The sequence below is a fragment of the Phaseolus vulgaris genome, chromosome 11 (assembly GCF_051622355.1).
Source record: "Phaseolus vulgaris cultivar YP4 chromosome 11, ASM5162235v1, whole genome shotgun sequence".
Lineage (NCBI taxonomy): Eukaryota > Viridiplantae > Streptophyta > Magnoliopsida > Fabales > Fabaceae > Phaseolus > Phaseolus vulgaris.
The window spans coordinates 22,383,494-22,405,089 of NC_143508.1; the positions used below are offsets into that span (position 1 = coordinate 22,383,494).

At 34.1% G+C, this 21,596-nt stretch overlaps 1 protein-coding gene across 2 annotated transcripts; it reads left to right on the forward strand.

Moving 5' to 3' along the window:
* The first annotated feature begins 388 nt into the window (after nt 1–388).
* On the forward strand, nt 389–13,278 carry EMB2785 (elongation factor family protein). Of its 2 annotated transcripts, none has more exons than XM_068609796.1 (19): nt 389–860; nt 968–1,042; nt 1,764–1,914; nt 2,346–2,414; nt 2,521–2,693; nt 6,593–6,730; nt 7,495–7,620; nt 8,021–8,119; nt 8,982–9,102; nt 9,208–9,271; nt 9,929–9,983; nt 10,073–10,197; nt 10,808–10,881; nt 11,161–11,210; nt 11,350–11,436; nt 11,904–11,954; nt 12,028–12,111; nt 12,694–12,744; nt 12,909–13,278. In XM_068609796.1, exons 1-19 carry the CDS (start codon nt 543–545, stop codon nt 12,990–12,992), a joined length of 1,995 nt encoding a protein of 664 aa, XP_068465897.1. In that variant the 5' UTR covers nt 389–542; the 3' UTR covers nt 12,993–13,278. The 2 variants fall into 2 exon arrangements, with proteins under 2 accessions (XP_068465897.1, XP_090153114.1); XM_090296988.1 differs by having other exon boundaries at nt 402–860; nt 6,583–6,730.
* The last annotated feature ends 8,318 nt before the right edge of the window (nt 13,279–21,596 follow it).

Sequence of the window (21,596 nt, forward strand, 5' to 3'; positions counted from 1 at the left end):
TAAGATTTGAGATATTGATTAAGAAATTTAAATTTGGGAAAATAATAAGAAATTATAAAAAAAAATTATATGATTGTCCAGGAAATAAGATAGAAGAAAATAAATAAGTTATGTTTACATAAATTAAAAATTATAATGAAAAATAATATACACACATACATATGTATATATATTATATATAATTTTTTTAAAATTATTCTTAAATATAAGTTATTCCTCTTTTTGCAACTTCTTGTCTCGTTAATAATATCTTTTTAATATGTTAAACATGGAGAAAATAAACCAATATGTATATTTTAAAAAAATAATCTTTTATATTTTCTAATTATAATATTTAATAATACTTCATATTTATTTTAAATTTCAAAGATATAAAAGCAGAATAAATGTTTTCGTTAGTTAGGTATTATTAAATTAATAAAAAATAATTATCGTTGTTCAACTTGTGGTACTCGCTAAACCTTGGAGTGGTTGTTCCTGTGTTGGAAGAAGCTAAAACCTTCCATGGTGTTTGCTGCATCGTCGTAGCTCAGACCTAAACCATGGTGGGTCCCATTCTTCGTTCTCTCTGGTCATCTACCAGAAAATCCTTCACCTCTTCCTCCCCTCCTTTATCCCACTCGCGCTTCTTCTCACGTGCCTTCGCCGCCGCTCCCGCCGTCGACCCCGCCGCCGCAACCACAGCCTCCTCTATCGACCCCACCCGCCTCCGCAACGTGGCCGTGATCGCCCATGTAGACCACGGCAAGACTACGCTCATGGACCGCCTCCTCCGCCAGTGCGGCGCCGACATCCCCCACGAGCGCGCCATGGACTCTAACTCGCTCGAGCGCGAGCGCGGCATCACCATCGCTTCTAAGGTTCGCGACATAATTTCAATTATTCAAGGCCTCGACCTCGTTTTCAATCGAATCGGATAGATCGATTTAAATTCGAGAACGCTAACGACGTGTGGTTGGTTTTACAGGTTACATCTGTTACGTGGAAGGAGAACGAGCTGAACATGGTTGATACTCCCGGACACGCTGATTTTGGTGGCGAGGTGAGGCTTTCAGCGGAAATTGCCCCATTTAATCTGGAACTACATATGGTCACTAAGGACATGATTTGATGATTTTTTCATAAACCCTTGTAGGAGAAGAAAATAAAAAGAAATAGGCTGTTTAGGACAGTTTCTCTGGAAGCACTTCTAGTGGAGAAAAATAAGAAGGAAAAATTAAACCAGCTTTTCCATAAGCTAGAAGCTAATTTGTAAAAACTATTTCATATAGCTTCTTTTCAGTTTTAAATTTTTATTAACTTGTGTATAAGCTAAATTTAGTTTATGGAAAAACTTATTTCATATTTTTCTCTCTCCTAAAGGTGCTTATGAAGAAGCTTGTCCACACATGTCCAAAATATAATAAGTGTGTTCTATAAATTAAAATTATCTTATGCATATTCTAACTTGTGAAGGTTTTATTGTATCTGCTTCTTCAAAATCAAACATGTATGAGTTAGTTTTATCTTATTGAATGTGAAATTCATCAAAACATGTCCTTGGTCCAGCATGTTTGATTGCAAAAATGGAGAGTGCTTCTTTTATTTCAAAACTGTTATAAAGAGGTGGTGATTTGAACCAAGCTTGTCATTGTCACTGAAGATGCCTTTTTTGTTTCAAGTTTTTCGTGAATGTGAATTTTGAAGTATTGGGCAGTTGTTGGTTGACTGGTTGTTGTGCAATCTGGTTGCTTATCTTATTTTTATGGTTGGTTGATGTATAGGTTGAGCGTGTTGTTGGTATGGTGGAGGGAGCAATTTTGGTTGTTGATGCTGGTGAAGGTCCACTTGCACAAACAAAGTTTGTTCTTGCAAAGGCCTTGAAGTATGGGTTGCGACCTATTCTTCTTTTAAACAAAGTTGATCGTCCTTCAGGTAGTCATCGCATGATTCTTGGCTGCTACATGAAATAGAATTGGCTTAATTGTCCAATTGGACCCTTACTATCAATTTCTCGAATTTAGTCCCCTTTTTTTCGCAAAATTTGATCTCCCACAATTTGAATTGTTTAATTTGGACCTTTATAAACTTGACATCTGATATTTAATGGAAATTTTGGCATGGCATTAGAGTGCTGATATACATTAGCTTTTATGTTATGTATTGGATGTGATTTTAATAAGGGGATCAAATTCAGGAAAAAATAGGGGTGTGCAATCAAGAAATGAAGATGATATGTAGACTAAAATACACTTAAGCCAATAAAATTTATCTTGATGGTTAGATATTTCTTATTTGTATCTATTGGTTGCTTCTGGTTGTGAATTGTTTGTGATTAACTCTTGTAATTTTATTTTTTTATACAGTTACTGAAGAGACATGTGATGAAGTTGAGAGTCTGGTATTCGATCTATTTGCCAACCTGGGTGCTACAGGTACAAAAATGGAAATATCTTACAATTATATCTATTTATACTTGAATGTTATGTAGTCTAAACTCTGTTCTCTGGGATTTTATTATTATTTTACTTGTGTGTATAGAGGAGCAACTAGACTTTCCTGTTCTTTATGCTTCTGCTAAAGAAGGATGGGCATCCACAACATTTACCAAGGATCCTCCTGCAGAGACCAAAGATATGTCACAGTTGCTTGATGCAGTTGTAACACATGTCCCAGCACCAACTGCAAACATTGACGCGCCTTTCCAAATGCTGGTTAGTATTTAGAAATTTAATAAGTTCTTTTTGTATGAGGAGTTTTCCTTTGGAGAAGTTGTCTTGTTAATGCAGTGTATCTTTCCTTTTGTTTCCAACGAACTGATTTCTTTTATCAAGGCCAATTTTTACTGAGGATTTGAACTACTAAATTTTATTTACCATTGTCTATCATGCACGGATACTATACGACTATCAGATATCCGATACTTTACGTTGCTTTGTCTAGTCTTGCGAAATATAGGATATGATGCATTCAGCTATATTTGGATTATGTATTTCTGCATATATATAATTCACAAAATAAAATAAATGCTATTGTAATTTTTTTTTAAAAACCATACTAAACTTGAAAATCATTATTAAATATTATCCAGATTGGACATACTAAAGTCAAATGTACATGTGAACTAGAAATGAGACATTATAGTTTTAAACATTGGTAAATATAAAATAGAAATTGTAAATCACTTACTTATTGCCTATTGCCTAGCAATAGGATTAGTATCAATTTCTTTCCTTTCTTGAGTATCAGCTGTAAATGAGACAACATCCATATTTGGTTCATCAATAGATAATGTTACTACTCAAAGGTTTCCAACATCATCAAAGTCATCCCATGCATCTGCACTAATGTCCCACATCTTAGTGCTCTCTTGGTGATATTCACTTTTACTAGCCAAAAGCCTCTAATTTGTATGTACATTAGTATGCATGTAAACCAAGTTTTCAACTCTTTCAGGATTGAACTTATTTCTTTTTAATGAGTGAATGAATGAATAGGTACCTCATTTTCTTTCACAACAAGATGATGAGCAAGGTTGCACAAGAAGCTTCAATGCTAGCTTTTGAAGGAGAGGAGCAAAAGATGCTTCACGCACAAAGATTTAGAATCCAATGTCACCTATCTTCAATTGAGTCAAAAGAAGCAAAGTTGTTTGACTTTGATGAGAAGTCAACATATTCAAGTGCAACTTTTCTTCTATCCTCACTAGTTGTGAAAAAACTTTTTCAAACACTTATTCCTCTCCCAAGAAATCTCTTCATCCTTGTGTGGGGGATCCTATTTGAAGTCTCTTGAAGCCGTTTTTCACTATAATACCTATAAATACTAATTCAGATTTTTTTTTTATAAAAACTAGTAATTGTCTAATTGTTTACATATACATTATGAAAAAAATGATTATAGATAGGATAAATTTACATAGGATTTAGAGAGCGAGCCATGCAATAGAGAGGACTACAACTTTTAGTCCATCTAGCAATTAGTACATTATAAACAACTTAAAATATTAATGTATCATTTTCTTCTTTTTCTTTTTGCATATATATGTCTTCACTTTTCTATCATAGTATCCCACATCTCATAGACCAAATGAAGCATGAGGCTATCTATATTACAAGCTCTGAGCATGTTATAGATAGGCTCACTCAAAGCTAAGATATATGCAATTTTGTCCCACCATATGTTATTATTCAAAACAAAATCTTTAATAGGTTGAGTCTTGCCCACATCATCCTCTTTATAAGAACTCCATTCTTCGCTTACAACCATGGATTGCAAAGAATGTATACAATTTTTTTAAATCTTCTCATCATTATAACATAATCAAAACATGTATCACAACAAGAAGAAACTTCAAATGGGAGAAATGATTAGAAATGGCCAATCTCATTGAGTGTTTCATGACAAAGTTCCTAATAGAAAAAACATCATCAACAATTTTTGTAATCCAACTGCATTCACCATAGCTTACTTGGTTTCCTTCAGTGATCTCTGCTGCACATACGTTCTTCTAGGAAATATTCAGTGTGTGCACAAACAAGGTGTCCAAAAACTTTAGGAGATGAACCAACAATGATCATTCCAGCACCTTTGAACATATGAGCATTATTTGTTATAACTTGCACAATATTTTCTTCCTGTACTTAATTAATAACGTCAATCATTTTGTTAGCCAACTTTTAAAAAAACTAGGAACCCTCTCATAGTGGCCCTAAAATCAATGTAGTCAAACTAGTAACTTGTACGAGGATCGGGAAGGAGCTAAAAGACCGTAACTTGAGGATCGTAACTCGACTCGTAAGAGTTACTAACATATGAAAAATAATATTCAATACATAACACTACTGGAAATAGTTTCATAAATCATAAATTGTTCATACAGAAAACAATTAAGTTCACAAATATCTAATCAGTGTTATCACTTATCGGCCATGGCGGATTTCGGTAGCGGTTTTCCTGACCATCGCCACAACAAGGCGGTGACGAATTGGATTTTGCATGGCGGCCGCTATGGCCATGTCGGATCACCCATAATATATAGTCCCACACACGAGTTGGCCCTCTCGGCGTGAGGGGGGTGTGTTGGAGATCCCACATCGACTAGAGATTAGAGCCTTTCATTGTATATAAGTGGGTGCAAACCTCAACTTCATGAGCCGGTTTTATGGGGTTGAGTTAGGCTTAAAGTCCACTTTGTAATAACCATAGTCTAAACAAAAAATTTGGGTATATCCCTCAGTCACGAGATGAGCTTTGAGACGATCAATAGTACCATCATGACCAACTTTGATAGCAAAAATTCACCTACAACCAGCAAAAAATTTCCTAGATGGCAAAGAAACAAGTTCCATTCTTCTGAAGCAGATTCATTTCATCAAGCATGGCATGACGCCAACCAAGATGGACTAAGACATCACATACAGATTTTGGAATGGATACAGAAGAAATAGACGAAGATAAGTATAAAAAAGTTGAAATAGTCTATGGTAACTCAAAACAGTATAATATGGAGAGGGATTACAGGTAGAACTATACCTTTACGGATGGCAATAGGAGGATTAGGTTCAACTGTCGGAGGTTCAACTATCGGAGTCGGAGGGGGTGGAGGTGTTGGCACTAGAAGAGAGTCATCTGATGAACGATTTGACGTTTGACTACGACTATATACTTGAAGAGTTGGTGGCGGTGGTGATCAAAGAATGAAAAAAAATTAGTATATAAAGGAAAGAAAAATAAATACCTTTGGAAGAAGACAAAAAAAGAGACAAGATGTACTGTGTCAAGCATTCCCTGTAAACATTGACAAGAATAAAAAAAATTGAACATGAGCACTGCTTCAAATAGTTTTCCGCCTTCTTCAAATAGTTTTCATGGATGCATCGCATCAAATAATTTTCATTTGCTGCACCATTTCATAGAAAATTAAAAGTGATATTTTACGTGTATCCTTTAAAAGTTGTTATCGTATCTGTGCGTGATAGAAAACTTAGTTTATCAATTTCTGTTATGCATATCTGCCCGCTATATTTATCCTCTCAATCTCAGAAATTAGAAAATATATCCTTCAAAACTGTAGCTATTTATTCTGATTTTAAAGCTGTTACGTGTATCTGTGTCTGATATTTGCATATCTTTTTTTTTTTATTATTGACACTGCATATATGTATTTTAGAGTATCTGCGTGCTATATTATATCCTCTCAATCTCAGAAATTAGAAAATATATCCTTCAAAACCGTGGCTATTTATTCTGATTCTAAAGCTGTTATGTGTATCTGTGCCTGATATTTGCATATATATTTTTTTTATTAATTTTAGACGTATCCGAGCTTGATACGTCTTCAACATGGATACACTTGTCGGTGGATCACAAACTATTGTGAACATTACAAATGGTCCTTAGTTCATCACTCAGAAAATCTACTTTATACAAATAATACAAGCTACAGTTAATTTTAGCCTTGTAGGAGCCCACATGTCAAAAGCATAATAGCTTTAGCAAGCTGTGGTTTTATTTTCTTTCTCTTGTATATCCTCTTTGAATTATTGGTTCTTTTACTTTTTGTCTGTATACTTGGGATCAGTCAAAAACAATGCTTAATAGTGCTTTTCAGGTTTCAATGATGGAACGTGATTTTTATCTTGGGCGGATTTTGACTGGACGCATATCATCTGGGGTTGTTCGTGTAGGTGACCGGGTTCATGGGCTACGGAATAAAGATTCTGGCGCTGAAAAGATTGAAGAGGGAAAGGTTTGTGGGTGTATAAACTTGGAATTGCTATTGTAGAGGGGTAGACTGGTACTATTAATATTATGGTTGGTAATTTTTCAGCTAATCTGTAATTTATGAAGTTACCCTGTAATTTCTCTCTTATTTTTTGCATTCTATTGGTGTGTTGTGTAGAACTTGGTGGTGGTATTATGATATACATTTTAAAAGTTTGTCTGTTATCCATGAAGAGAATATTTGACATATTGCACTTATGCATTGCAACAAGATTTAGTGTTAGGGAAGAATGTTTTCATATATTCTTATATTGCCAAATATTTCATACATACTTCGTTTTTACTGGTAAATAAAGTGCGTAATAAGCAAGTAACCTTTATATTATATATGTCTAATATTTGTATCGAAACATTATATTGACATTGAATTTACGACTAGCTGGGAAATCAACAGTAAAACCATATTGGCATCACTGTTAGTGTCTCTGAAAAGGGCAGTATATTTTCATGCTTAGATATCAATCATGTCCTTAATCAACTCTTTATGGAACATAATATGCGATTTTTAAACATGTAGGGTAGATAAAAGTCATTTAGTTATATTCAAAATGTAGTGGAATCATAAGAACTAAGAGATTCCTGAAAGTACTAATTATTTACAGATGGCTTGAACTGAAATGTTGAAGTGCTTAGTGTAGTTTTTTTCTAAAAGGTAATAGCTTCTATTAGATTAAGATATCTTGACCTTCTACTGGAAGCTTTAGTTTTATACGATTTTTCATTTTTTAGGTGGTGAAACTGATGAAAAAGAAGGGTACAAACATGGTTCTAACTGATTGTGCTGGAGCTGGTGATATAATATCATTTGCTGGCCTATCCAGTCCGTCAATAGGCCATACAGTGGCAACTGTGGAGGTATTTAATTTTTCAGTAGATACATATGGTTTGGCTCCTTATTTTTTATGGATATTTGATGTTGCCAATATATATTTTTTATTTTAAATTGTTGTAAGCTAATGAATAGATAAATTTATTTGTATTTTATAAAATTTATTTGTTCTTAATTTTTATAAAATATAATCTCTGCTAACTTAATCTCCGTATGGCAATTTAAAGTTTAATTATGTATTTACTTTGATATTTAATTGGGCATTTACTTCAAGTTGAGTTTTTTTTTCAATAATTTTCCTGACAAAATGTTTACTGGGTGATGTTTTATTAAATTTATATTCAATTCATTATGAACTTATTGTCTTATATTTCGTGAACCTTTCTAGCATGTAATTCGTAATTTGAAAACGGTTTTATGTTCCAGATTATGTCTGCTTTGCCAACAGTTGAATTGGACCCTCCAACAATTTCCATGACTTTTGGTGTGAATGACTCCCCATTGGCTGGTCGTGATGGCACTCATGTAAGTGGTGTTTGCTGTTTATCTTACTTTTACTTTCATTTTCTTCCTTCTGTTGTTGTGTAAAAAGCTTTGGGCATTCTTCTCAAATCCCAAGTTCCCAACACACACCTACCCAGATGGAGATCCATCTAGCCAAAGCCAGCCACCACAATTCAGGCCAAGAGCAGAGACACAGAAGAATATATTTCTTTCTTAAGCCTTGTATAATTTTGTACGAAATAGAATAGGTTTCCTTTCTCTGGCTTTGTATTCTGAGCCACAGTTTTCCTTTGTTTTTGAGGCATGTGTAAAACTCATCAAAAGGAAGGAGAGGCTTCTAGAAAACCTAACTTGGGAAGCAAGCTAGGGTTTCCAAGAAGCATGGGTGGCTATGCTAACCCTAACCCTAACTTGTCATGCAAGCTAAGGTTAGTGTAGCTTCACTTGCAAGCTACCTTCCCTTCCCAATTCCTATAAATAGGGCTGCCTCATTGTATATTCATACTTGGTAAATGAGTATAGAAACTCTGCAAATTCAGAATTCTTACTCTCTTGTCTCACTCACTTTTCTAGAGTTCCAAGAACCTAGAGCTAAGGAAACCTTTGAAGAAGCTTCTTCTTCTTCAAGCTTGAACATGCAACTCTTGCACTTCCTCCAATTCAGAAATCATTCTTCCTTCAATTCATATCTTCCGCTGCAAATCCTCCAAGCTTCCTTCCATTAATTCAGCTTGGAATTACATGGAGCAACTCTTCCTCCATCATACCCTTTGTTATCTTTGAATTAAAGCAGTATTTTCTAGCTTTTGCATAAAAATTTATGACATGTTTGTACTTGTTGGTAACTTTATTGAGTATAGACTGATGATGAACTTTTTTGTAGTTGACTGGGGGAAGAATTGGTGATCGACTAGCGGCTGAAGCTGAAACCAACCTTGCCATTAATGTGCTTCCTGGCTTATCAGAATCATTTGAAGTTCAGGGAAGAGGAGAGCTACAGCTAGGTTTGTTCCTGTTTCTCTGAGATTGCATGATACTCTGTTGTATTCTTACAAAAACTCCATGATTTGCTGTGCTTACACAGCTTCTTATGTCATCTTTGTTAATAGGTATTTTAATTGAGAATATGAGACGTGAAGGATTTGAGTTATCTGTGTCTCCACCTAAAGTCATGTGAGTTTCCAAGGACTGAATAAGCTCCAAATTATTTGTGATATCAGCTTTGACACGATTTTGTTTTGCTTGCCTAGCACTAAATTTTAAATATTGAGTAAATGCTGGAAGCTTTGTATTTACTGTATATCTGAAAGAATTAAATTCTTTAGTTCTTAGTTATAGAAGTCTAATACCCTGTCTTTGAAATAATTGAAGCCTCAGGAATGGTTTTGTATCTAACCGAAACTATAGGAAAAGATAAAAAAGGATATTAGAGATATAGTAGTAATGTGATACAAAACGCTAATACTCCCTGTTTCCACTGCTATTTTAGGTCTTGTACAAGTCCCTTCCACATAACAATGCTAGTAAGATTCCTGAAACAGCAAGATTTTAATTTCTATTAACAAAATACTGAAGTTCATGAATAACATCCAAGAAGCACGGAGCTTGCATAACATAGTTTTAAAGGCTGATATTGTATGGGTTTTTCTTCTCATCTAATAGATCTTGTAAAAGTTCTACCCATTTAAAATATTCGACCTAGACATTTTTTGTACTTTTTGGTGGTTTAGTGGTTCTGATCTGAAGTGATACATTATACGTCGTCTGAGCTCGTGTGTCTTTTTATGTTTCTGTATACTGGTTTAGTGAACTTTTCTATGGATTTATTAGGTATAAAACTGAAAAGAGTCATAAGCTTGAGCCCGTAGAAGAAGTTACAATTGAGGTAATAATTCAACTTGCCATTCATAGTATGCTTGTCCAAGAGTTTGGGGATCTATTCTATGTTCTAACAAGATAATGGATCTATTCCAGGTAAATGATGAGCATGTTGGCTTGGTAATGGAGGCCTTATCTCATAGACGAGCTGAGGTTAATGACATGGGTCCTGTCCCCGGAACTGTTGGTCGAACTAGATTGTCTTTGACTTGTCCATCAAGGTTAGCTGAGTTACCTTTCTCTCTGAATTTTTCTTTTTGATCTGTTTTCACCCCACACTTAAATGGTAGTTTTCGTATTGTATTATCATAGGTAAAATATATTTCTATTTAATGGAAATACTATAGATGCATGGTTTTGAAGAAATTGCATTCTCAGGTCTCCTGTTTCTTTCTTATTATCTCCTTTGCCCTTTTAGGGGAGATAATTACCACTTGTTGTGATCCTAGTGGCTTTCCAAAATAACCTTGGGCCTAGAGACTAGGAAAGAGAAAAAAAGGAATGAATCTTTGAGTAAATGCGTTTTGAATTATTGGACATCAGTTATACACTCAAGTATAGTTTTTCTATAATTTTTATCCGTTATAAATAGTTTCTGGTATCATGGTTGAATCCAGAAGGCATTTCTCACTGATTAATAATAGTCCAGATTTCTGGTTGCTTCCCTATTGTGGTTGGATCCCAGGGAGCCACTTGAATAATTTCTGAAATTATGTTCATGGATGTTTGTCATCAATGGAGATATAACTTCTTTGGTATCACGGTTCTAGTGATATCAGATCTTATGAAGCATGCAAGAACTTTAATAACTTCTTGAATTTGTTTGTTCAGGGGTCTGGTTGGGTACAGGAGTGTGTTCAGCAGTGACACACGTGGAACTGGATTCATGCATCGTGCTTTCCATGGTATCCATTCTCTGCATAAATTAATATCTTTTTCTTTGAACTTGCACGTAATGATGTGAGTTTTTAATTTATTTGCTTTATGTTTTGCAAATCATGTTGTTTAATTGCTCCCACGAGGTTTTGCTTATTAAATGTCAACACAGGCTATTATGCTTAGTCTTATTTTACTAACTCTCCACACTTTGTTTGACTCCCCTTCTTGCAGTGTGGCTTACTGTAGTATCATGTCTTTTAATTATTTTATTTTTTCATAATATGCATTTTATTGAAATGTTGCAGCATATGAACAATTTCGAGGTCCTCTTGGAAATGTCAGGAAAGGAGTACTGGTATGTTTGGCTGCCCCTGTCCTTAAAGACAATAATTAAACTACACTTAGTTACTACTCACATGATACGCTTTGCTCTGTCTCAGTTGTGTGGTTTTTATCTCCTGTGGTTATCCAATGTTGTTTACTTAATTGAACAGGTGTCCATGGGTTTTGGTACTATTACAGCTCATGCATTGATGAGCTTAGAAGCTCGAGGGACTCTTTTTGTAAATCCTGGAATGGAGGTTAGAATTTCGTATCTCTTTCATGAATTATAATTATATGTAACGTAAGTTCTTATCTTTGTAAATATGCTGCTAGTGTCTCCATTGCAGTTTTCATTTTTTTAAGCCTCCTAGTTCGTCTAAAAAAAATAAATTAGTCTGTTAGACCTTCACATACTGTTTTGCCTATGGATTAATGATGAGTTTGTTGTTCAAATATTCAATATGACTTTCTGATAGCAATCATTTTGTCCATGTGTTTTTCTTGCCTATACTTATTTACCATTTATTTGAATAGTGAATACATTGCATTAATTGCTCGAGTCCATGTAGTTAGAAATCTTTTTGTTTTGATTGTGTTTTTTCATTTAGGGAGTTTGTGACTGCTAAAGAAAAATTAAGAGGATTTTCAAGTAACATAGCTTTTTTTCTTTTATTGCATATATAAGCTCTGCTAGCTACAGTACTTACTGATTTTTGGTTTCCAGTCGTATGATGGAATGATTGTTGGAGAACATTCACGGGATACAGATCTTGATGTAAGAAGCATTCTTAACTTAAAATGCTAGTTCTATTTCAAAGGTGTCTCGCTGAGAAATACTGATATTTCAGGTGAATCCAGTGAGGTCCAAAGAACTTACAAATATACGTTCTGCTTCCAAAGATGAGAATGTTAGGCTGACTCCCCCTCGTCTGGTATGTAGTTTGTCTGGCAAAATTACGCTGTTACAACTTGCTTATTTTTAGACAATTAGATTTCTAATACTAATAACTACATTACCAAGTAGGGTTCATGGTATCAATTCATTCATGCATATGATATCCAGCAATTAGTTTTAGGACTTATCATTTGATTAGATCTAGTGAAGAGTTCACATGCCCTGGTATTTTTAGGTATCCTCCTACAAATTTTTTTTTTGAAGTACGAAAATTCAAATAAATATTTACCTCGCCTGAACTATGAAATTTCTTGAAGCTGTTGTTTGTTGATTGTCAGAGATCATACACAATAATTGTTTTAGATAATGGTTCATAAGCAAAATATTTTCTTAACTTTTTGTTGTCAAAAGTTTATGAAGCATGTGAAGTCTAATATCAAATGGTGACTATCAATATTCAATAAACTGTGTCCTTTCGCTTCTTGGATTCCACCGTGCATTTATGTTTTAGACTTGGCATCACTTTCAGGCTGTATTTAGTATGTAATTGAAAAGTAGTTAGCAAAAAGGCAGCTATACTGTGATGGTTGTAACATTTGATGGTGGTATATGGTTGCAGATGACACTTGAAGAAGCTATAGGTTATGTAGCTTCCGATGAGCTTATTGAGGTAAATTTCTGCATGCAATTTACACGACAATTGCCTTGTTTACTTACATTGTTACTTTTTTGTTAAAGTTTTAACGTAAATGGGTGATATTCATTTGACATCAATGACTTTTGTTGATTTTCTCACTTATATATTCTCGTACGTTTTACTTTTTGTTCGTGAAGGTTACACCAAAAGCCATTCGTTTACGCAAGAAATACCTTGATGTTAACAAGCGGAAAGCCATGAGTAAAAGACCAAAGGAATGAAAAGAGGACATAAAGCGACAAGTAAAAGGCCAGAGGAATGAGGAGTTTATCCTCGATTAAATTTTGTAACATTCAGTGTATGATATAGTCTTTACAAGCAATTTTTCTTACCAGGTTTTGCCATAATTAAAGTATTGATTGTATTACAGGTACCGCAGAAAGAAATATTCTTTGGTAGTGATAAGTAAGTTAATTCAATTTTGTATTTGCTCAGTAGAGGTTAATAATTGGCCATGGAACAAGTTGCTCATTGTGATGATGCAATATAAAAAACGTTTGTTCACAAGATTATAACTGTAACTGCTACGAAAGGCCATTTTATTTGCTCACCAGTTAATAAGGGTTTGCTGAGATTTCCTTTTACCCAAAATAAAACATTTATATTTCATGTTGTTGGCACTTGATGCCAATGTTTACTACCTTTTTAGAGGACGTCTGGACTAAGAACTTCTAAGGAAAAATAAAATGAGATTTTTTCCTATGTTAAAAGTAGTTCATGTATAAATTAATTTGAAGAAGTTTTTTCATATAGTCTATCTTTTAAGAATATTAATGTCTATAACTAGTCAAGATTATATCTACTATTTTATTAAACTAAAGTGAATGAGTTTTGCGTGAGGGCCAAATGCTTCAATGCAACGTGTATTATAGGTTCATTAACCTGTACCCTATATTTTTTTTAAATTTCCAAAATTATCCTTATTTTGGATTTTTAAATCTGGAATAATGAATATAATTCAAAATACATTTTGAAAATAAAAATTTGTAACACAATTAAAAATGCATTTCAGATGAAAAAGTTTCAAATTAAAAAAATTAGAATATTTTCGGATAAAGGATTTTGGAGGTAATCTAACTCACACCCTTCTTTTGTTTAAGGTTACTTTTGTTATTTTAGATAAGTATTTTTATCATTTTCAATAGTAGATTGGGTGCTGATATTAAATATTGCAGCCTGGTTAGAAATTCAAAGTCACATTACTGCAAGTATTGAATCTTAAAGAAAGGGCAATTTCTTCTTGCAACATATTACTTTTTATATGCACCCAACGTAATCTTTGAAACTCAACTTTGCTCTTGTCACAAATTTGCTTATGAATATCAATATCTGGAAGTCACAAATTTGCTTATGGATATTGACATCCGAACATGTCAGTTTTGCCTATGGATATTTACATCCGGAAGTGTCAGTTTTGCCTACGGATATTAATATCCAGAAGTGTCATGTTTGTCTACGTATATTATCATCCAGAATTGTACTCTTTAACTATGGATATCTTTATCGGAAGACATATCATGCATGCTTCTGGATATACATATCCAGAAGCCAATCATCCTCAACTCTTTTTTGGTAGTATGATAATTTTGGTATTTTTAATGGATTAAAACCTACTCAACTAAACAAATTTAAAGAATTAATGTTATGGACTTTAATCCAAAAGCACCTAGAAAAGACAATAAAATTAACATTGTGAAACCATGTGCCTTATTGCCATTGAAGTAGCAAACTAATAGTTTGGTGAAACACTCCGAAAATTCTTGGGCGGAAGTGCAATGGAAAGAAATGGTTGCATTCCTCAAATTAATTGGACCAAGAGAGTGAGATGTGTTGGCAGGGGCCACATGAGATTCAAAGAAAAAGTTAAAGGGAATGGTAGAGGCATATTTCAGATTTTTTCATCTGGAACAAATCAAGCAAAATATTCTTTCGAACATAATTATCCAGAACTATTTCAGATATATATATCCGAAACACAATAACACAATTACGGATATATATATCCTGAAGTAAATTTTTTTATGAAAATTTACTGTTTTACTGGGTTTAAATTTTAACCTAATTTCTATTTCATTAAGAATAAAATAGTAATTTTACATTGACATGTTGGATGCCAATCACAAATGATATGGTGTAGGAATAATCTACTTAAAGAAAGTTGAGACAGGTTAGCAAATTTCCTATCATTAGTTAAGTTAAAATTCACTATGTTTGAGTTATAAAAAGTTGTTATCTTTAGTTAATAAATTAGTTAATAAAATAAACATATTCAAAATTGGATTGTATGTCCTAGACTATTGGATTTTAGATGACAGGTACATAGTTTTCCATTAGATTTAAAAGTTGACATGGTTGAAAGGTATGTTTGTCCTGAGTACATCAGTTTATGATTGAGTATAAGCAGCTATCTCCAAGAATATCAATGTGAAAATAGGAAGACTTTAACTAACTAAGTAATTGACTCGATTGTTGAAGGATAACTATAATTTTGCATGGAAAAATATCAAACTTCAAATATTTAGGAAAGTAAGAAGGTTGAATGGGGTCTTTCCTCCTATAAATACATTATGAGACCTCAGGGTGTGAGGATCACCATGTTTTCCACATTACTCAAAACAATAACTTTAGAGGATATTTTGGTTCTAAGTTAAGAGTGGTCCAAAATATATTTTTGTTGGAACATTTTGTTAGAATGGATGGCTTTAAACTAGAGGGGGGTGAATTGTTTAAAGAGGATTTTCGCAAACTTTTAAAACAAGAATGAATTTATCTCAGGAAACAATTGATAAGAAATTCAGTTTACCAAAAAACAACAAACAAAACAGCATAACCAGAAAAACACTCGGTTTCACAGAAACAATCGGTTGTTTATTCCAGCAAACAACAAACAAAGCTGAAATTAAAGAGTTAAGGATAAAGAGATTTCACACAGATGTTTATACTGGTTCACTACAAATCCAGAGCTACATCCAGTCTTCTCAAAAACCTTGAGGAAATCCACTAAGCAATCACAACTTGGTCACTTACACAACAACCAAGAGAATGACCTTGAACACCTCAAGACACACACTCTTCTTGGCAAACACACCAACACCAAGATTGCTGATCTTGATCCCCTCAAGAACACACAACCAATCTCAGCAAACACAAAAACGAAACTTGTTTCACAGAGTACAAGGATTAAACTTGTAACAGAAGATAATCTTAAATCAATACAAGCAGAATCCTATTCTACAACTTTGATCAATCACAAACTTTCACCAATCTCAGCTCTTTGAAAAACTAAAAAACTCTTAGCAAAAAACTTGTCAAAGATTAATTCTCAAATCTGTTTTTCTGAATTTATTCAAAGATGTAGTTTGTTATCAAATCTTAACAAACTCTTAAATTGCATTAAAAGATTGGTCAAAGCATTTAATAACTGGAGCGTAATCAGTTAAATCATTTAAAGCTTAGTCAAAGATAAAACAGTTTTTCTGTTATGGTCCCAAAACAAACAATCGGTTGTTTCTTCGAATCAATCGGTTGTTTTGGTTCTTAACAGTTCAACCATTTTAAAAACAGTTTTCAATCTTTTTCTCAAAACATCTAAGTATAAACAATCGGTTGTTTCGAAAAAACAATCGGTTGTTTTAACTTAGTTTGAAAACATTTTACTTTCACAAAGATTGAGATGCTTATGCTTTAGACCAGCACAGCAACACCAAGCACAGCCAAGGCTTCAACATCCTTCAAAGGGTTTGGATTCTTCAAAGCTTGAACACCACTTGGTTCAACAATCTCCCCCTATTTGATGAAGACAAATCCCTGATGGTTGTGTTGTACCTGATTGAATCTGAAGCAGTTCCTGCAAGATACAGTTTTGAACAAAGCATAGAACTTCTGATATTTGGTTAACACAGATAAACAGTAATAAACTTCAGATTTAAATATCAGAAAATATTACTCATCCAAATTGTTTTAACAATAAAAAAAAAACAGAAAATTATACACAACATATTTCTCCCCCTATTTGTCTTCACAAATAGACAAAAAGAAGAAATAAAACAATCGATTACATCAGAATTAAAGCAGCAACAGCAGAAAGAAAGAAAATTTAAAAAGCAGATATAAGCACCAAAAACAATCGATTGTTTCGATACACCAATCGGTTGTTTTTCTTTCATTCTTCATTATCAGCAAACTGAAGATCAAAAATTTGGTTCTGGACAACTTCAATCTGTTCATCTAGAGTCATGAATCTTGCATCCATGTTGTCAAACCTGGTGTCAATCCTCTGGAAATTACGAACACAGAGATCATGAAGGCTCCTTTGATTTTCAGCGAAGCTATCAAACCTATTCATCATTAGTCTTTCAAAAGGAGATATTGTTTGCATCTGATATGAATAATTTAAACACAGCATATATATCTTCCCCTATTTGTCTTCACAAATAGACAAAGAGAAGAGATAAAACAAGATATTGTTTTGATTACATCATAATTAAAGCAGTAACAGAAGAAGGAAAGAAAATTTAAAACACCAGATATAACCACCAAAAACAATCGGTTGTTCCGATAATTCAACCGGTTGTTTTTCTTCATTCATCATCATCAACAAACTGAAGATCAAAGATTTTGTTATGGACAGCTTCAACCCGTTCATCTAGAGTCATGAAGCGTGCATCCATGTTGTCAAACCTGTTGTCAATCCTCTGGAAATTACTAACACAGAGATCATGGAGGTTTCTTTGATTTTCAGCGAAGCTATCAAACCTATTCATCATTAGTCTTTCAAAAGGAGATATTGTTTGCATCCTTTCTTCTTGATTTCCAGCACCAACACTTGGTCCAGCATCTTGATAATCTTTAGGTGGATCTTCATGTTGAACATCCATATCATCAGGTTCATCTTGTTCAAGATCAGCAACACCACTAGATGAGGCACCAAGGTCACCATCCTTACTAATCCATTTTCCACCTACTTTGGTAAAACCCATCTTGCTGAGTGATCCATTGTTCAACTCTTGAGTTGACTTGACCAACTCAGAAGTTTCATCTTCAAGGTTCACTTCAAAATAGAGTAGAAATTTAGATACTAAAACAACATATAGATAGTGATAGTCACTTAACCTAATAGCCTTTTGCATGTGCTCTTTGATGATGTGAATCCAATTGATTTTGATCTTCTTCATGATGCAGAAAATGTATACCAGATCTTCCTCAGTAAGAACAGAATGATTACTCCCCCTTGGAGTTAGAATCTAAGTCACAATAAGAGCAAGCAATCTTTCATCAAGCTTTAGACCTCCAACCGAGCATGTTCTCACTTGAGCATGTTGATTCTTCAAGCAACTCTTGTAGTATTGGATTTTGTTAAAATCCTCCACTACTCCAAGATTTCCTTTGTTGATTCTAAGGCCAGAGAACTTGAGACCAGCAACAGCAGTCCATACTTCATGAGTTATCTCCATTTCTACACCTTTCACATGAGAAACTAGATTGTTTCCCTCAAACTTTAGGTTTGTGTAGAACACCCTCACCAAATCTGGATATATATTTCGCTTCATCTTCAGGAACTTTCTGAGAGATTGATCCTTGAGCAGCCTTCTCACATTATCAAGCTTTTGACTTTTCAGCCAATCAAAGCATACAACCTTGGGGTTGTTTATCTTCTTAATACTTGTTTCATACCTATACTTCTCAATAAGATCATTGTCTCCAGAAAACCAGCCTTCTAGCCTTCCTCCAGACCTTACAACCCTGAATTTTACTCTCTTTGAGGTGGGAGGAGTTGATTCCATGATGGCAGAGAATAAAACAGAGAAGAGCTCTCTTCACAGATTTTTGCAAGAGATGTTGCAATTGGTTGTTCTTGTGGAAGAGATCAGCTGTACCAAATTTTATAGCAGAAAAAGAATCAATTAGCATTCAATTTTATTTAGTGGGTACCTGATTTTCAGAGAGAGAGGACTTGACTCTGCTCTGCACAGAAAATGTCAGAAAAAGCTAAGAATCACATGGCCTTCACATGTGATCTTTGACTAGTCATTAAGGCTCTTGAATTTCCAAGATTTTGGAATATTTTCCTTTATGACTGTTGTAACTTCTCTCTGAACATGATCAACTTTCAACACAGATTCTTTGACCAAGATTTTCTCTTTGAATTGATCTGCAACGGATAGAAATTCAAAATAGCAATTAAAAAGATTTCTTCACAGTGCTGTCAGACTCAAAACAATCGGTTGTTTCGAAGAAACAATCGGTATTTTTTCTGTAGCAGTTAAAACTGTTTTTGAATTTTAACCATGAGCAGAAAGAGTTCAAAGCAGATGATACTAAGCGTATTAAAAAGATTTTTAACCAAGAGAGAGGACTTTTACAACACAAATTAAGAACAAATAAAGGAAAGTCTTATCCTTATGTTAAATCTTCCATGAGCCATGTGCTTTATGATCAAGAAGCCTCTTTTCATTGTTGAGGTCTTTTACATAGCATTGATTCAGCTTCAATGACTGTCTTTTTCTTCAAGAACTTGATTAGATGACTTAGTCCCTCCTTTTTCTTTAGTTTTCCTGCATAAAAAGATTTCAAGCAACAAGATTTGGTCCCCTTACAAATTTGGGTCCTTTTGGCTTTTCTTTGCAGTTAGAAACTTCACATCCCTTAGGAATCCACTTTATAAAACCTCTTGAAACTGAATATTTCCTTATTTTGCAGAACCTAACAGAGTGGCCTTTCTTCATGCAGTAAAAGCATGTAACAACCGGTTGTTTCGTCTTAACAATCAGTTATTTTTCTGGCTTTCTTAAATTTTTTTTTGAAAACTTATCTTGTTTGTTTTGTGGATTAAAGCCTAAACTAGCCCTTCCAAAAACACAGATTTGAGATGCCAAGACATTCTCAAAGTTAGATTTTCCTTTCGAAAGCTTATCCACAGTACTTACAAGATAGTGCACTTTCTTTTCAAGATTTTCACAATTTTCACAAATAAGAGTATCACACTTGCAAGAAGAGTTTTTGAAATGTATTTCTAATTTTTCAAAATCACTTTTTGCTTTTTCCAGATCTTCTTCAAGTGATTTAACTCTCTTTTCAAGCCAAATGTTAAGATCTTTCAATCGGTTGTTTGAAAGAACCAATCTATTAGCTTCATCATGTGTTTCTTGAAAAGCTTCAAGTAATTCACTGTAATTTTGTTCATTTAAGGAAGCACATGAACTTACCTCACTTGAGCTGCAAGATTCATCATCATTTTCAGCAACCAAGCAGATGTTTGCTTTCTCATCTTCACTTGATGAAGAACTTGATGATGATATCTCATTTTCATCCCAAGCTATGTATGCCCTTTTTGTCTTGCCTTTATTTTCCTTATAACTGGGCTTTTTCTCCTTGCTTTTGTTTGGACAATCTGCCTTTATATGACCTTGCTCACCACAACCAAAACAAGTATAGTTATTGGAATTAAAATCATTGGATTTCTTGTTTCCATACCTATCTTTGTTGTTGTCTTTGTTGCGGTTTCTTTTTAGGAATTTGCTGAACTTTCTTGACAGCAAGCTAAGGTTTTCCTCATCACTTTCATCACTAGAATCCTGTTTCCCTTTGTGCTTGGATGCTTTTAAGGCTATGCTCCTTGTGTGCTTATCTTCACTCTCTTGAACATTGAGTCTATTCATCTCTAGCTCATGTTCCCTAAGCTTTCCAAAGAAAGAAGCAACACTTAATGATGTTAGATCTTTAAATTCGGAAATAGCAGTTACCTTTGGTTGCCATGCTCTATCAAGACATTTCAAGATCTTGATGTTCAGCTCTTCTTTATCAAAGGTCTTGTCAAGGCTCATAAGGTGATTGATGATGTGCGTGAATCTTTTTTGCACCTCAACAATTGTTTCTCCTTTAAGCATTCTAAACATCTCATACTCTTGGATTAGAGCATGCTTTCTAGCTTTCTTTACCTCATTTGTTCCTTCATGAGTGACTTCCAAGGTGTCCCACATTTCTTTTGATGATTTGCATTGCGAGATCCTGAAAAACTCATCAGAATTTAAAGCAGAGGTTATAATATTTTTGGCAATGCAATCAAATTTGGCCTTTTTACTTTCTGCATCAGTCCATTGAGACCATGGCTTCTCAATAACAGATCCATCTTTTTCAAACTTTGGGACAAAAAGACCATTTTCAATTGCATCCCAAATTCCTTTGTCAAGTGATTCCATAAATATTTTCATTCTTACTTTCCAAAATTGGTAATTCAAACCACAAAACAGAGGTGGTCTGTTAATTCAAGCACCTTCCCCAAAAGGTAGTCTATCAGCCATTAAAAAAGGTTTTTAGAATCAACTTGAATAACTTTCAAGAACCAAGCTCTGATGCCAATTGTTAGAATGGATGGCTTTAAACTAGAGGGGATTGTTTAAAGAAGATTTTTGCAAACTTTTGAAACAAGAATGAATTTATCTCAGGAAACAATTGATAAGAAATTCAGTTTACCAAAAAACAACAAACAAAACAGCATAACCAGAAAAACAATCGGTTGTTTCACATAAACAATTGGTTGTTTATACCAGCAAACAACAAACAAAGCTGAAATTAAAGAATTAAGGATAGAGAGATTTCACACAGATGTTTATACTGGTTCACTCCAAGTCCAGACCTACATCTAGTCTTCTCAGAAACCTTGAGGAAATCCACTAAGCAATCACAACTTGATCACTTACACAACAACCAAGAGAATAAATGACCTTGAACACCTCAAGACACACACTCTTCTTGGCAAACACACCAACACCAAGATTGCTGATCTTGATCCCCTCAAGAACACACAGCCAATCAACAAACACAGA